The following is a 15,518-nucleotide window of genomic DNA, read 5'->3' as shown; positions in this document are numbered from 1 at the left end:
TACCCTGCAGTTAACTATATATCGACTCTTCAAAATAAGGTGTTGCATAGGAAATGGTCGAAAATTGTGGTCCGATCCGAAACATTTTCAATAGTGTTTGTCCTTGAGCGAAAGCACGTCAATGTACCGAATTAAAATTTATCAAAGTTTGCAGCCTTTAGGTTGACAAGAAGATAGCAAGGCAGACAGACGGACAGACAATCTTAAAATCATTCCTAAATCTGTCTGTCTGGGTTAATAAAAGTTGTGTCTATCTTAACCCCTTCTGGGTGTTGCGTATATCTGCACAAACTTAATATACCGTTGTACCACATGTGGCATCGGATATAATCCGATGAATGATAATGAAAATCACAAATAATAAATCGATTCTTTATCTTAATTCTTTTATATAATCGGAAGGATATCGAATATTTATTGCGTCAATGTGTTCTTGAATATTTTCATTGCTGTTGTCTGTTAATCATTATCTCATCCCAGCTTGTTTTTTATGCGTTAATCCTTATCTAAATTGCATTGGTTGTAATCCTTCAGTTCGAGAAGACGATTTACATATTAAGATATTTCTTGGTTGTCCGAAATTATTCGATACATTTTGGATGAAGAAAATGGTTTACAATGCGAAAAAAAGAAACACATCCACGAAGTAAGAGCAAAGTCAATTCTATTGATCTTTCAGTTGCTATTTAAAAGTTTCCCTTTGCAGTTGTTTTGTGCTTATATAGTACGACCTTTTTTGCTTCGAAAATACTACAAACAAAAACAGTTCGTTACTAAAATCTTAGTTTTTCTTTTCAAATGTAAGCCATTATTCGGACAGACTTTACTGCTATACTCAATTCTATATACACCGTTCGAAATGAAGCTGGCATTGATGCCCAGTAAAAAGAAAGTAAATACATTACAATCGAGAAAGGTCAACCATTAAACACTCTACGCTAATTCGCCTGATGCGATTATTCGCTCGTCTTGCTAATAATACAGCAAACATGACCTTCAGCTTGAAACATATGTTCACATTGAGTGATATTTAGCTTTGAAGCTTCCATTCAGAATCATTTTCCGAATCGATTGATATAATGAAAGTCGGGTCTATGTTAAGCCCTTCTGGGTGCTGCATTAATTCACAATTACCATCAAAGTCGGGGAAATAATTCTCTACGCATTTTAACTACTCTCCAGCCCCATTTCTCTTGCTTAATATTAGATTATTCTCAAATTATCTTTCATTGGTCAGTAATCTGTCTGTAATCTGTGCAGGAACTGTTGAATTTTTGCCAATTTGAACTGCTGCCAATTTTTTTTTTTTTTTTTTTTTTTCTAATCAAACTTTTCATGATTATAGTAAGCTATCTATGATCGTAATGTGGGTGCTGCGGTACTCAGCTTCGGATTCAATTTATTCGATATGTAATCAATTTCATGTATCGACTTGACAGATGTAATTATAATTTGTAAAATGAAAATATTGCTTACCTTAAATTTATTTAAAAGAATTGTTTTCTCTTTTAATTTTTATATTTTTTAAATTTATCAAAAATTATTTTATTATTATTATATTATCATCAATATTTTTAACAATTTTTCCATATTAATTAATTCTAAGCAATTTTATTAAACTATATAATAAAAATAGATCTAATTATAACTTTTATAATAAAATAATTTAATAATTTATTGTAAGCATTCTATGTAAAAATTAATAATAATAATAATAATAATAATAATAATTTTATTAAACAAATTTGCTAATTGACTAAAAAGAAAATTCTCTGTTGCGTAAAATTCTCTATTAAATGAAAAAGAATAAGATAAAAAAAAAATATTTTCTTTTATATTTATCTGCAAAAAATTCTAAATTCTATTGAAATTTATGTATGTTATCTTTTATTTAAAATTTTCAGCGGACTTTAGACTTTCAATCATTAAAAAATTCTACACCTTGTTAGTTAAATCTAAAACGTCATTTGTTGTTATTGTTGTTGCTGTTGTTGTTACTGCTGTTGTATTAGTCGTTATAAGTTTTGTTGCAACAGCTTCAGTTACAAGTATTTTATTATTTGTCAACGTCTCCTGATTCAGATTTAAACACTCAAGCTTCCTTTTGTTATTAGGCTTACTCGTTACAAACAAATGATCATCATTTCTATTATCTCCAATATTTTCATTGTTGTTATTATTATTGTTTAGGAATTTCTGCCTTAAATCAAAATCGTCATCACTTTCGCGCACCGCTTCGACGGGCGAATTGCATTTTGTACTGCTCGCCGAACTGATTACCGATGTGATCGCCTTCATACTTAAATCAATGGGATTATCTTGAGCGTCTGTTTGGCTAGTCACAGTATTGGCAGTGATAGGAGTGTTTTCGGTAGGTCTTAAGAGCTGCGCCGTTATACTGTTGACGGGCGATCTGGGCGGTGTCATCGACACTACTAAATCAACTTCTTCGTCATCCTCGTCGCGTTCTTCTTCGCCCGCCACTGCTCGACAGTCGCTGTCTCGACCATTACTGGACGAGTCTTGCTGATCGACATGATGATTTTGGTTTGTTGTTGACTGATTCGTTTGCGTATGCAAACCCTCCTCCCCATCTTCGTCTTCATCGTTACTTTGCCGACTACTGCTGGTTAAGCGTTCTCGACCACTCTCAGAATTGGGAGTAACCAGAGCAGATATTGAATGATCGTGTTTACTATGAGCAGGTAATCTAGTGGCTACTGGCGGTGGGGATTGACGTTGCGATTTTAGTACAGCATCCAAATAAAAACGTTTAGTGAACTCTTCGGCTGCCTTATTGCCATTGGGTAAGTGGTTATTATTAAAAGCATCTGAACGAGGTGGTGGCGATCTGCAGTGTTGATTAGTCTCCAATTTTGTGGTATTGCAACTTTGACTATCGGTGCTCAGAGCCGAAGCAGCAAAGCGAGGACTATTGTTGAAGAGCTGCTGTACGGCAGCAGCAGCTGCTTGCTGTTCAGGCGAGGGTTTTAGCAAGCCAGCGGCAGCATGATGCTGATAGAGAGCGGGATGATAGCCGGGAAACAATAAATGTGATGGCGGTAAAAAGCTAGGTGGAGGCATTACCGGCATAGCCGATAAGCCAGGAAAAGCAGATAAAGGCAAAAAATGAGGGAGATCTTTACGTAATTGGGCGGTAGGAGGCGGTGGCAAACCCCCTAATGAGCCTGACGAGGAACTAGTAGCTGGAGTTTCGTTGCAACTAACGCTAACTAATTTATTACCGCCGCTCATGTGCAGCAGGGCTGCTGCATTCACCACTCTACCATTAACCTCAACCGAGCTGTCCGAATGATGAGAATCCGGCGAACTAACAGAAGGCGAGGCAACCGGATGTTTCGCGTACTCTTCCAAACTCAACATCATCAACTCCTCTTTGGTACGCGGTGGATATAGGCCGGGATAACCGCCAGCATGACCCAACATACCTAAAGCGGCTGCAGCTGCCGATGTAGGCATACCAGGCGTTTTCACATGCATACCTGGCGGGCCCTGCTGTTGTTGCTGTTGTTGTTGATGATTTTGATGAGCTGCCATCGCAGCAGCTGCCTGTTGCTGTTGCTCCTGCAGTAGACAATGAATTTTGAACCAATTTGAACGACGCCCATAACGAGAACCGCTCTTCGACATGCCAACCATTAAACATTTACGCAAGCGACACGCCTTGCATGCCGTACGATTCTTCTTATTAATGATGCACTCGCCATTATTCTTACAGTCCGATATCGATGACAAATTATTATAGGAGCGCCCGAAAAATGACTATAACGAAACAACAAAAACAAACCCGAGAAACCATCAAATCAATATTTATTACATTTTTAATTTAATGTTTTAACTTAACTAATTTGTTTTACTAAATGGCCACATTTTGTCATTTTTGTCAAGCGTTGTTTGCTTTTCTTAAGACAAATAAAACAAACAAAAACAACAAAAAACCAATTCTAAATAGTGCTTAGATATATACAGGTAAGCATGCTGACTGGCATATAAATACACATGCATATGTAGATCCGTGGGTGTTTTCTGTGAGTGATTACCAAAGTGTGGGCTTCTCTCTCATTGCTTTTGGGTTTATTTCAGTCATTAAGATTTATATAAATGTGTTGTTGCAGCGATTTGCTAAACAAGCAGATAAATTACTGGAAAAATTTGCTCAAACATAAAGACGAGACATTAAAATTTAAGTCAAATTGTTTGTCTGCCATCGTTTGCATAATTGTAATAATTGCTGTAAATTAATTAAAGATTTTCGTCTTTTATATTATTTGTGCTATTGGATAACGAATGCGAAAATTTTAATTGACAAATCAAAATCCGTTCAGTCCGCTGGGAAGGCGGACAGGAAGGACTAAGCAATACCACCTACACATTATAATACTTTTCATACTCTGCACCACAGCCACCTGATACAGGCGGCATATTTAGTTCGTGCCGATGTATGTAACACTCAACCAAGAGACTATAAGCAGAATCACATTTCATTATCACGATCTATTCAAAAACATTTTTCGAATCGATTTAAATTTGTTTGTCTATCTATCTGTCCGTCCATATGTCCGATGTCTATGTTCAATCTGCATTTTTTCGTATATTTTCATAAAATTTACTACATGGATGTGTTTTATTTTTTTTCGAATCCGAACGAATTGAAAATATTATTTTGATCGGACAATTTTGAAGATCATTCCCCTAATAAGGTCTTATGTTGGAAAACGCGTTATATAGAAAAAATTTGCAAATTCTCAAAAGTTTCTTGACAAAAATTGCTGATTAACAATCGTTCGCTATACTAAATTGATGTAAATAATTCAGACGGAATGGGCCAATGTTTTGAACCCTTCCCAATATATTAACTTTCCTAACGAAAATTAAATCTTCTTGTCATACAATGATCCATTTAAGACTAGTCAGCCGACATATAAATTTAGTACGCTATATTTGAGCTACATAGATATATTTTTTGGATATTACCCCATATACGATTTCGCATGAAAAGTAAACCTTTGTATGGAAATAAAGGTTAATTTTTTATACTTTATTACAAAAATAGATGAAAAAGATCTCTGAGAGGAAAATTAATTTTGATGTACTTGAAGCATATCGGTTCACGGTTAGGACCACCTAGGATACAGGATGTAAGACCTTTCATGGGAAGTGTACCTTTGATACTTTATTATAAAAATAGATGAAAAAGATCTTTGAGAGGAAAATTAATTTTGATGCACTTGAAGCATATCGATTCACGGTTAGGACCACCTAGAATATAGGATATAAGATGCCTTTGCATGGAAAGGGGATATAATGTTTGGTATTTTATCACGAGAACAAGGGAAGAATTGTATTAGGCAAAGTGGTGTGGGATAGATTTGAAATTTTTTTTTAAGTAGATTTGTTTACTGGGCTTAATATTCTGTATGGGAACCCATGTCAAAGAATCACCTGGAATATGGAATAGGTTCTTACTGTAGCCGCTCTTAGACGAATTTCATGTTGTTTGAAATTCCTTTTTTTAAATTCCCTCTACCTACAGTCGTATTTTTCAAGTAGATTGGAAAATTACGTGAGAGGGCTGAGACTCATCCATTAAATATATCGTATCGTGCGTAGCGTTCCATATCGTATTTTTGTGTACAATTTGGCAGCACTTTTTAATTTAATGTAAAAACTAAAATTTTTTTTTATGTAAGTAATTCTTCGTCTTATTACGCCATTGTTGTTTGGCAATTACCAGAGATCTTTGGCTAATATTCAGTTGCAATTCTGCCTCGAATTATTTCCAAAACTGTTCACCTCGCTTTATCTTTTTCTTGGAATTAGCGGGTTATAATATTGGCATCACAAACTGTAGTTTTTCTTATTATAGATTTCAAAATGGCAATGCGCGGAGAAAGCTTAGATACCGCTCAACCTCGATACTAAGAAAATACATAATCTTTGTTTAATTCAAGTAAAAATAGTATTTAAATCCACTAAAAATCCACTTTGGTTTTTGGTGCGTGATGTATAACAAACCTCTAACAAATCTCTAATCTACATATAAGTATCTACCATATATAGTAGACATAATATAGTGACCGTAGTAGTGCAAGAAATTATATAATACGTCTCGAAAAACGAGTCCTATGACAGCTAAACGGGCGAAAGGATTTTTGCCCATTTATATATGTAGGAGTGAAGACAGAGGTTATAGATCTTTTGTCACAATATTTGTGACACATAGGAGGATAGTACAGGGACTTTATAAAGTACATAAATCCTTGATCAGGATTAAATTTTTAGTTGATTTAGGCAACTGTATCGATGTGTTTGCCTATCGGTCCGTATGCCCATCTATCTGTTTGTCTATCTGTCTATCCGTTGACCCATATTTCCATACATATGCCTGCATGTCCGTCTATCCGTTTGCTTAAATCCCCCGTCAAGCATTCTCTTGATTTACCAAAACATTGAAAGTTCTCCCGCACAGTTCGGTATGGAAAATGGCAGGATTCAATCAATGACACGCGAAACCACGTAGCGTAAACCAAAGACATCTCCATTTTGAAAAGCACATAGAATTTGCTTTACTGCAGATAAAACGAAAAAATGTACTCGTATATTTTACGAACGATTCTGTAGAATCGTGTATAAAACGATCAAAGCCGACAATCAACCCATCCAATTTTATATGGAATATGGAAATATCATGGTTGCGATCCTTTCTTCAGAAAAAGATGTCAGGTATAGACGAATCCACTCCAGTTGAACTTAGGGACCTAAGGACAATTGTGAAGTGAAACGTTATATAGGCAGTCATAGTAATTTGATGATTGGCATTGAACTAAAAATGGGTGCATTCTTATTAAATAAAAGCTCAATATATTTTAAGTCACTTAATAGATGTATTTAGTTTCGTATATCTAATAAAATAAATATAAACATTTGATAGACTTCAAATATAATATATACATACGCATAGACACCTTTATACGTTAGGTATAATGAAGAGAATAGAAAAAAAAAAAAAAAACATTTGCCTCAAACACATTATTGATAGATTTGATTTTAACGGAAATAATAATAAAATTGGAAGACAACTTTTCCGCAGGAATATTCCCCATTACTCATACATATATTTATTAACATGGAATCGTTTATTTTTCGCATTTTTACTTATGGATTTTTGAAAAGTTCTTCAAATAAATCTTATTTAAGTGCGGATGCACGCGTTTTTGTTATATAATAAGACATTTCATATAAATAGTCCAACGCTCACCTACTTTATATAAGTAAAGAAAACGAATTTTGCTCGTTTTCTTCAAGTTTTAGTAACACACTAACAAACAAACGCGCTCGATAAAAAATGATTCATTTTTCTAAAATTTAGCAACTATAACAAAAAGTCATTATCATTTTCCACCTACGTGCATAAACGCATATACACATGCACACATGCCAACATATAAACAAGATACAAGCAATTTAAACTGCAATCATTGCCATTAACAATTGCATCAAGAAGCCCAAGAACAAAAGCAAAAATAACAAGAATAAGAACAAAAACAACAACAATAATAGAAACAAAAAAAAAGTTCAAGACAGAACAAATAAACAATTTAATTCAATGAGGGCAAAAACTAAAGAGCAAAACTATTTAAGCTTCTATGTATGGGCAGAGAGAGGAAACGAACGACGACCCAAACAACGAATCAACTAATCAACGAAAGAACAAACGAACGTACGAATGTACGAATGAACGATCGAACGAATTAATATATGAATGAATGAATGAATGGTTAGATGGATCGAGACGAACTGGCTGAATATACACAACAATAATACACAAAAGGTTAGCCAAACAACATTAGCCACAATAACAACAACAGATTGACTACTTTTATGTATGAAACACTTATGCCAACCAAAACATGATAGCAGTAAATCACAAGATATTTGGAAGTAAAACACAACAAGAACACTAAAACATTTTCAATGAAGAAGTAGTTAACCGAAAATTGTTGAGGAATTAAACAAAAAAAAAAAAAAATAAATAAATAAATAAATAAATATATAAAAAAAAAAAAAATAAATAAATAAAACAACCGAACGTAAAAAGAATACAATAACAAGAGAAGCAAAAAAACTACAATGCAAACAAGTACTTTTAAGGTTAATTGGGCATCAAGATTACTGGGTCGGAAATGGGATTTACGGTTACATTTGAGAGAGCAGTAACAACAGCAACAGCAGCAGCAGCAGCAGAAGCAGCCTTTAGTGTTTTGCCTTCTTTTTGCTTCGAACAGCTCTACAAATTGAAGTAAAACATTAAACAATCAAATATATTCGGCCAGCTAGTCTGCTAGTCAGTTAAGTATGATGGGTAGGTTTTTTTTTTTTTTTTTTTTTTTTTTTTATTTTCTATTTGCATGGAATTATTGTTATTGTTTTATTTAACTTAAGTAATTTTCATATCTTAAAACTGTTTAAGTGAATTGCAATTAAATTCTTGTTACTGTAATATTGCTTCTAATTCTATAACAGCATCATCATCATCATCATCATCATCATCATCATCATCATCATCATCATCATCATCATCGTTATCATCATCATCATCATAATCATTATTATCATCATCATGATAATGATTATTGTTATAATTATTATTATTATTACGATCATCGTTAGCGTGGTACCCCCTAGTAGTAGCAGTATTTGTTTGTGCGTTTGTTATCTTGTAGTTTAGGGCTTGAAAGTGTCAGATTATTGAACAAAAACAGCCTTTGAAAAAATCAAAAAAAAAAAAAAAAAAACAAACCGAATCGAATGAAAGAGCAATAACAATAATAACAGCCATAGTAAACGTGCAAAAATAACAAATTAGTTTAACCGACAAATTGTTAAAAGTTGTGATTTTTTTTCTCGCCGTTTTACATGATATTAAATCAAGTTAACTCTCCAGACAAATAACAAATGTTTCCAACACAAATAACCTTCAACCTTATATTCGTATATATTCATTTATTCAGCGTATATATGTTTGCCTATGCTTTTACGTACGTGTATGTATGTATGTGTGTGTGTGTGTGTGTGTGGTGGTAGTTTCTGTTTGTTTTCTTAATTTGTACCGAAATTATTTAAGAAAAATCAACAGAAAATAGATGAAATAAAACAAATTTGTTGTAAAAGTCGCATTTGAATCAATTATACGAAAAAACGAATTTAGCTGCAAGCGTAACTAACTAACTAAACTTTGGCTTTTTCGCTATTTATCCGTTGTTAAGAAAACAGCAACGCTCACAACTAATAATAAGGTAACTGTTAGTTATGTAAATATATATATGTATGTATATATGTATATATATATATATATATATGTGGGTAAGTGTGTGTGTGTGTGTGTGTGTGTATGTTTTTAAACGATTGTTTAAATATAATTTTAAAATAAATGATCATAAATTGTTTGATTTGATGGTGTGTTCTTAATATGAACATTATAAACAAAAAAATAAATAAATAAGTTGAATAAATTAACCATAAGTTGTTGTTAAAGTTATTGGTGCTGCTGCTGGTGCTGCATCTGCCGTTTGTTGACGATGCTCACAAAGAATTCCTTAATGAACATTTATATTTTACTGATCAAATAAATGTTAAAGTTTCGAAGAACACTATGTACTACGATTGTTGTATGGATATTTCAGCGAGGGACAGGGCCAGACAAAGAGACTGTGAAAGAGAAAGAGAGAGAGATAGAGATAGATAGATAGATAGATAGATAGATAGATAGAGAGAGAGAGAGAGAGAGAGAGAGAGAGAGAGAGAGAGAGAGAGAAAGAGAGAGAGAGATATCTTATAAGGAGTACCATATATCCTTAACAAGTATCGAAATTGCTAACCGAACTGCGTTTGTCTATCTGCCCGTCTGTCCGTCCATCCATCTGTCTGTGTGAGAATGTATGCGGTCGCAAAAGTTAAGATATCACCTTGAAATTTGCCAAAAATATTGAATATTCTTGCAGGCCGATTGCTGTTGGAAATGCGTCCAATAGTTCAAGGGGTACATTAGCGCGTGCAATATAAAACAAAAACGCCACCGCTTTAAGTGCAAAAAGACGAAATAAAAAAAATTGTGTTTTTTTTATTTATTACTCGTATATTAAGCGAAGTGTAACAAGGAAATTGTTTTTTTTTTTAAGGATTAAAGATTCGATCATAGCCGTTTATGATTTTCTTAATTCTATTAATCTAATCTTTAAGGTGCACTAATAGGCCCTAACCGGGAGTACGACGACTTAATGTTTTTTAAATTATGCAAAACTACATTTACTTTATGTTCCCTTCGACTATCCTTATCGCGCCGCGTTTTGTTTTCTAATTAAATTTACTATTACGAGTTTGATCAAGTGAACCGATGTGTAATCCATTACTCAATTACTTTATACGATGACATACAGATGCAAATTGACTATTGGCGAATCCATATGATATGTCAATTTTCAAACGAAATGTGTTAAATTTGTAGAAAATTCCGCCGACCGCTAGTTTACAAAGTTCTGCGTTAGTGACACTACGCTTCTGTATTCAGAAACAAAGTAGCGTCAGGAGGGGCGCCATTTTTTTATTTCCTATCCTATAAACCTATCAAGTGACATATAATACAACATATAATATACATGTGTATATATAGATATATAAGCTATATGGCTGCGTATTTAGCGGCAAATTATTTTTTGATATGTATACATGTGTGTGAATAAAAGCTCGAAACATGATGTTGGAAGTAAGCTTAAGGTGTTTTCGAACCTGAGTGAGAGAGAAGACAATCAATTTTGAACGAAATATTTTTATTTTCGGGTATTTACGTTGTGGATGAAGAACGAAATGATGGCCAACTGAATCAACTCCAATTTCAATCAATCTCTATCTCTCTCCCTCTCTCTTTCCCTCCAGTCAAATGGTTAAAAGAAGTGAAATAACCTATGATGGAATATATTCGCTTTAAAGTGGATTTCAAAGGTCAATCGTATCTGATCGATATCTAAAGCAATTAATACATGTCTTAGACAGCTGAAAATTTTCACTACTTTCAGGTGTTTGTTCCTTCAAGTTTGATATACCTGAATATAAACAAAAGTAAGCACACGGTTGTCTGCTGGATAAATGCGTTCGGTATATCGCAGAAAATCAAGAATATCTAAATTTATAAATAAGATTCATGTACCGATCAGTAGAGCGGGGTTTCCTTTAATAGAAAACTGTCCTTCAATGCATGTATTAATGTTACCGTTAATAAGGAAAAAAAGCACTTCGGGCTTCAGCAAGTGTTGGGCTAAACAGTTTCGTGATCCGTACACTACTCGATTGCTGTATATATCGTTAGTGAGAGCTATTCTGGGTCAATTATCTGGGATTCACAACATGATCTTTACCGTAACCAAATTGAGTCCGCACGAAAACAATTCTTTCTATTTTGCTTACGGTGTCGTTACGTCCGCCTACCCTCATATAGGAATCGTTTGGTGATTACAAGGCTGACCACTCTTGAAAGCAGACGAGTTATCCTTAATGTGTCGTTTTTTTTGCAAGCTGCCGCGTGACATATCTGATCCCGATAACTCGTTATCTAAAACTTACATGAATCTTCCACGGTGAGTGTCTAGGCATTTTCGACTGCTTAATCTCAATTACTACGGAACAAGGTATGGAAGCAATGATGCTCTCCGTATATTGTGGCAACAATATAATGAGAGTTACAACTTGCTCGGATTTGGCGTGAGTGCTTCTACCATAAGCTGGACGATTATCAAACACTTATTCGGACCGGTTCGGGATTAGTCAAATCCCGGGCATTTGTGGCCCAGGGTTGCATGTTTAATGTTTTTCTAATTGTTACGTTTGCGCTTAAGTTTACATTATCGGCAATATTTGACTATATGACGCTTGTATTGTTTGAAATGTACCTTATAATTAAGCGGATAGATAAGTTATTTCCTTAAAAAAAAAAAAAAAAATTATGAACAGCTTTTGACTGTCATTTTTCTGCTTTAATGCTATGGAATGATCTTTCAATTTGCTCTTTGCAGACTCCTTTTACCTATGTTTATTTATTACTGATTTTGCAAGTTTTAGAATCGAAATGAGAAAGTTAGCATTCTTTCTTAACAGCGTGACGTGGTAAATGTAAAAAAGTCACCAAACTATATAAACAAGAAACTATGAACAATGAACGATTTAAGATGCAAAACTTTCCTCGTAAGAAAACTATTGAAATTCATAAATTTCCATAGGCAATTACTGGAAACTCTGTCGTAGGCGAGGAAAATATTTACGGGATAATTTATGTAAACAACTGCTTCTTATGATAATTATTTCAAGCGATCGGTTGCCAGCAAAAGCCTTTCAATCAAATTGTTATTCCAGGAAAACTATCACTTACTACGGCTGTCACCTCCATAATAGAATTCATCATCTATTGATTATTCGGAAGAGTTCGCTCCCAGGAAAGCTCAACAAAGATTCATATTAACAGGTCAGTATTGCAGTAAGTTGCTCGCGAAATTGCAGACATTTTGCAGATTTGTTTTAAAAATTCATGCGCTTAACTAAAGCGCTTTAAATAGAAAGACATGTTTCATCAAAATCAATGCCTGATTACTGTGAGATTGTCAACGAACATTGAACGCTTGATGGCCTGATGATCAATCAATCGAAGAAAAAACAACCTACCTCTTGAACATTTATCCTATAAGATGCAAGGAGATCCCAACTAATGACGTGACAATGATGAAAACCGAAATTTGATCATAGTACCCAAGAAGAAAGAAAAAATGTTCTGGATGAAGCGGTTGGAATATTCTATTTACCGCTTGATTTAAGTCATCCGCCAATTTGAGGAGTTTTCGATTTTAAAATTTCTGCGCAAATTAGACGATTTTTTAAGATATTGCAGATTGCTTCCTATATAATATACATACTTATATTATATATGTTTATATAGACAGTTATATCTAAAATTTATATATATATATATATATATATATATATATATGTATATATATAAGTTTATATATATATATATATATATATTTGTATGCATATATATATATGTTTCATAATTCGATCCAAATGTAATATTTTATAATTATGACTATGTCCGTCAATTTGATGGGCAATTTTTGATGAACCGTCACGATAGCAAGTTGAAATTTGTCGGAAATATGCGATGATCCCTTAAGAATATGAGATTACAAAGTGAGCGTGACCTGTTTACTGTTACGCGCTTACAATGCAAAACAAATTCAAATGATTTCGAAAAATACTGACAATTTTACAAAATGTTTGTCAATAACTTTCGCTCCAACTGTTTACCAAAACTAACCGCATGTTTGATACGAAGCTTGTCTCGACCAGTTTTCTAATACATCGATAATTAACGACAAAATTTCAATTCCGACTTATTTTACAATTTATTCTAAGGCACATAGTGGATTGGATCTTATTGGTAATTGCGAATGTATTAGCAAAACGATCGGAACGATTTTTGGATTTAATATAAAAATTATCCCAATGAACGTCTGCGCGAAAGGTTTTGAATTCTATCTCGATAGGATCGAACGTTATAAAGAAAAACATGAAAAATTCGTCCAAGTTTTTCGAAGTTGTGTCGGTTTTCCCTGCATTGTGGGTGCGTATATGTGCGTAGATGATATTCATTTTTGAAACTCGTATTCGCAATCGATCGAAGAGTATTTGTGCTTTATTTCGGTTACCTATCTTAATTTTTATGGCTTCGACGGTTCGGGAAATTTACTCGTCAAATTGACGTTTGAAGACATTGATAACAAATTTTCAAAACAATATTTGTAGGTTTGTGTAATCTTCTGATTTAATTTTCGTTTTCATATGCATTTTTCCCCCATTTCTGACTGAGTAATGTGATTAGTGAAATCGATGCTAAGGTCATAGACTTTTGCTTAACTTAGTAAATTCTTGTCCATCCGTTCGATTGTCGTGTTCATAAGCCCAGGCATTTGTTAGCCATTGTCCCTGAACAACTGATCGGACTGATACGAGCATTAGGCTTAGAGGTTTTCTGAGTTAACTTACTCGCTGTACTTGACCATATGATTTTACGGACTGAGAATGGCTGACTTAGCTTAGCCGGTCTCCATCAGCGATTGAAAGGACTGCTAGGTTTACGGAGTTGGCTGGCTTAGTGTAGTCGCTGTCCCGGAAAGACTCTTTGGATGGTTGGGCATAATAAAGAATCCTAGTATAACCGGGAAATCATGAGACAATCGCGAGACGCGAAAAGTAAAGTTTGACAAAGCAAACTTTCGGCGAAAAACGTAGAGATAGAATGAAAAGATAATTGAGTCGGCACATCACTGTCCTGGTTTTTCATCCTTATTTCGTTAAAAACACGAAAGTCCAAGTATTTCTTGGAAAGGAGAACTTGTGGAAAGCGGCGAGCTCTGCCACGGCTAAGAAGCACTGCCACAGGCTATATTTGGAATACTTAAATTGATCTACTGAATGACGTCACTTCCTTCTGAATTCGTTGCCAGGGATTCCAGAGCTTGTAAATGTTCGCCATTCGTGCTATGTCATGGAAGTATTCTTTTGTATTGTAGAGTGTATGCTTGTGTACATCTATGCGCCATATGCTTTAATTTTTTGTAAGATAGACTAGGTCTACGTGATCAGGATACAGGATATCTATTATATTCGAATTGTGCAGTAAATTAGATGCAATTTTACCTCATTTAAGCTTCAACGAATTGTGAATATATTGTGTAACCAGGGTCGCAATTTGTTTTTCTTTTTTCTTTTTTTTTTTTTAAACATATAATCGAAAAAGCTTTAAAAAAATATGTCAAATGTAATGGGATTTTAATTGTTTGCTATTTTATTAAATTTATTTTTCCTCTAAAAAGTCTAAAGAAAATAAGAAAAAGAGAAAAACTTACCTTGCAGCCCTCACAAGTAAAAGCACCGAAATGAAAGCCTGCAGCTGGTTCACCGCAGACTTTACAAGTCTGATTCATCTGCAAATGAATGTGGAATAAATAAATATTTGTTAAAACAAATCACAAACTTCAACATATTTGAAGTTAAAAAAGAAAGAAATAAAGAAAAAACAAGCAAAAGTAAATGGAATCCCAAAAGTAATAATTTAATAAAAATTCAATTAAAAGGCAACAAATCTTAAAATGAAAATCTTTCTGCATGTATATGAATGCATGCATGCCGTAGAATGCCAACAGCAAAATTCACACGCGTGTAATAATAATGGTGTGTAGCCAGTCAGCAATGCAAGCTTAGCAAGATGAGCTTAGTAAACCGTTGCTATTGCTCTTGCTCTTGCTTTTGCTTTTGCTGTTGCTATTGCTGTTGCTGTTGCACTTTTTCTGCTGTTGTCTCGATCGGTCAGCTGCTAATGTTGCTCTAAACATAACGTAACGATATAAGCAGTAAGTAAAAAATTCATGTAGCACTAGACAAGCGCTAAGCTT

General features: G+C 34.0%; 1 protein-coding gene across 1 annotated transcript; it reads right to left on the bottom strand.

The window, feature by feature from the left end:
• Window positions 1-1,896: 1,896 nt before the first annotated feature.
• On the bottom strand, window positions 1,897-15,058 carry LOC119631504 (knirps-related protein). Its single transcript, XM_038023776.1, has 2 exons — window positions 14,973-15,058; window positions 1,897-3,783 (listed from the first exon to the last, which is right to left on the bottom strand). The coding sequence occupies exons 1-2, from the start codon at window positions 15,048-15,050 to the stop codon at window positions 1,936-1,938; spliced, it is 1,926 nt and encodes a 641-aa protein (XP_037879704.1). The 5' UTR covers window positions 15,051-15,058; the 3' UTR covers window positions 1,897-1,935.
• Between the last annotated feature and the right edge of the window lie 460 nt (window positions 15,059-15,518).

Source organism: Glossina fuscipes, unplaced genomic scaffold, assembly GCF_014805625.2.
Source record: "Glossina fuscipes isolate IAEA_lab_2018 unplaced genomic scaffold, Yale_Gfus_2 1, whole genome shotgun sequence".
NCBI classification, from domain to species: Eukaryota; Metazoa; Arthropoda; class Insecta; order Diptera; family Glossinidae; genus Glossina; species Glossina fuscipes.
This window is presented reverse-complemented; position numbering and strand designations above follow the sequence as displayed.